Source organism: Limulus polyphemus, unplaced genomic scaffold (assembly GCF_000517525.1).
Source record: "Limulus polyphemus unplaced genomic scaffold, Limulus_polyphemus-2.1.2 Scaffold3114, whole genome shotgun sequence".
Classification (NCBI taxonomy): Eukaryota; Metazoa; Arthropoda; class Merostomata; order Xiphosura; family Limulidae; genus Limulus; species Limulus polyphemus.
Genome location: NW_013668724.1, coordinates 2,386 through 4,735, shown reverse-complemented (window position 1 = coordinate 4,735; position 2,350 = coordinate 2,386). Strand labels below are relative to the sequence as shown.

Genomic DNA, 2,350 nt, shown 5'->3' with positions numbered 1-2,350 from the left:
GACTATGAGAGACATGGGACAAACATACTGTTATTAAATAGACTATGAGAGACATGGGACAAACATACTGTTATTAAATAGACTATGAAAGACATGGGACAAACATAATGTCACTAAACAGATCATGAGAGACATGGGAAAATATACTGTCACTAAATAGACTATGAGAGACATGGGACAAATATGCTGTTATTAAATATACTATGATAGACATGGGACATATTTACCATTACCTAAAGAGATGCATGATTCCACTGTCACTTAAAAGATACAAGTGTGAGATATGGTTCACTCATCAACTAAAAAGGTAATAGAAGACATGGCTCAACTACACTTTCAATGAAACAGATGATTAAAGAGATGACATACTGCACTATCATCTAAAACAAAAGATGGTGGAAGACATAGTATGCTGCACTGTCACCTATACAATTTATATGCACCCATTTCTGTATATTAAAATGAACCAATAAGATACAAATATTATTTGTTTAAATCTCTCTCTAATACAAAAATTAAAGAAATCAAATGATTTAGTGACTAGATCTCTATAAAATTATTCTTTCACAAATGTTTAATATCCAATCTGTCTATGAAAAGTTTTTAAACATAAAAATTATCTAAGAAATATTTTTTCACTCAATTTAAAGAAAATATTGGACCTGAAAAAACAGAACAAGGATCTGTTAAAATATATAGTATGTTCCCCCAAAATAAAAACATTTAACTATGCTTATATAAATCATTGTCGGTGAATTTACTATTATATTAGCATAATGTACTTCCATACACAAGTAAATACTGGACTTACTCTTCATGCTGACAATCAAGATACTGGTGTTTCTCGTGTGCGCATTTGTAAACAAATGGAAACTGGTCAGCTCGACATGCAAAATGTTTCAGTAAAAGGTGAGCACAGTAATCTCGATTTTCTAGTGGCAACTTGGCAGATTCCATTTGTTCTTCAGTGGCTATCATTACTATAGAAACAGTACAAAATGTCATTTAGCAGTCTTCTATTTTGATCACAAGGATAAAAAACTTACATTTCTCAAATAATAACCTTCATTGGTCTAACCTTTTCATGTTAGAGAGGGGGGGAGTGCCTTTAATATTACTAGGAATTTTATATCGAACCAACAAATTGCAATAGAAATGAAACCTGGTGCACTGTATCCACTGTATAAATGCCCAATATATCAGCTTCTCAACCACCACTTCAAGGGCAGGTGTCAGTACATTACAAACACCTTGCCGATCCATGGGATTTCACAAAAACTGACAGAATATGCTTATGTAAAAGTAAAGATTTTTTGTTTAACTTGCAGTTTAGTGGTCTGCACCAGTTTAGGGAGGCAGCAAGCCAGCCCCTGGTAACAAAGAGGTTGAGAGATGCTACCTTATATCAAAAGTTTTAAGTCCAAGCGAGTAGTGGAATACACCCATTTATGGTGGGAAGTTCTAAGAAGTCCAAGCAAGTAGTGGAATATGCCCATTTATGGTGGGAAGTTCTAAGAAGTCCAAGCAAGTAGTGGAATACGCCCATTTATGGTGGGAAGTTCTAAGAAGTCCAAGCAAGTAGTGGAATACGCCCATTTATGGTGGGAAGTTCTAAGAAGTCCAAGCAAGTAGTGGAATATGCCCATTTATGGTGGGAAGTTCTAAGAAGTCCAAGCAAGTAGTGGAATACGCCCATTTATGGTGGGAAGTTCTAAGAAGTCCAAGCAAGTAGTGGAATACACCCATTTATGGTGGGAAGTTCTAAGAAGTCCAAGCAAGTAGTGGAATACGGCCATTTATTGGAATACGGCCATTTATGGTGGGAAAATTGGATGTTTGACAAAAACTCATGAAAAAAATCACTGTAACTTTGCTATAAATGGTCAGATGTGAATAAAATAAAGTTCACTATATTTTTAATGAGGTATTTGATAGCATATTAAGGTGCATGTCTTTATTTTTGGCTGAAAACTATTTTTTGTAGAAAAACCAAAAAAAAGTGGATACTTCCCATTTATTTTCATTTTATGGCACATTTTGAGAACAATATAGATCTGTTTGCTTTTGCAATGTCTTTTATGTATAAATATGTATAATATTTCAACTATCACCAAGTACATAAAAAGTGAGTGGGTCAATAATAAGGAACTAAGTTCAGAAGAAAACATTTAAATATTACATACTCATTTTCTTAACAGTACCAAATATGTTATCAAAACTAGAAAAGAAACTGTTGATACTGATCTTCAGTTGTTGTTCCATAGGCATATTACTGCTGTAAAGAGTTCTTCTGATGAAACTGTATCGGTGTTGGAAGTCAATAGAATCTGACAATTGATTGGATAGTTGG

The 2,350-nt window shown here is 33.8% G+C and overlaps 1 protein-coding gene across 1 annotated transcript in view; it reads right to left on the bottom strand.

Annotated features, from left to right (window-relative positions):
- LOC106468692 (NADH dehydrogenase [ubiquinone] 1 beta subcomplex subunit 7-like) overlaps positions 1–2,350 on the bottom strand; it is a 10,403-nt gene that overhangs the window by 6,129 nt on the left and 1,924 nt on the right. Inside the window, exon 2 of the mRNA XM_013929130.2 lies at positions 812–980. Coding sequence (XP_013784584.1) covers positions 812–980 — 169 coding nt within the window. The remainder of the gene's footprint in view (positions 1–811; positions 981–2,350) is intronic.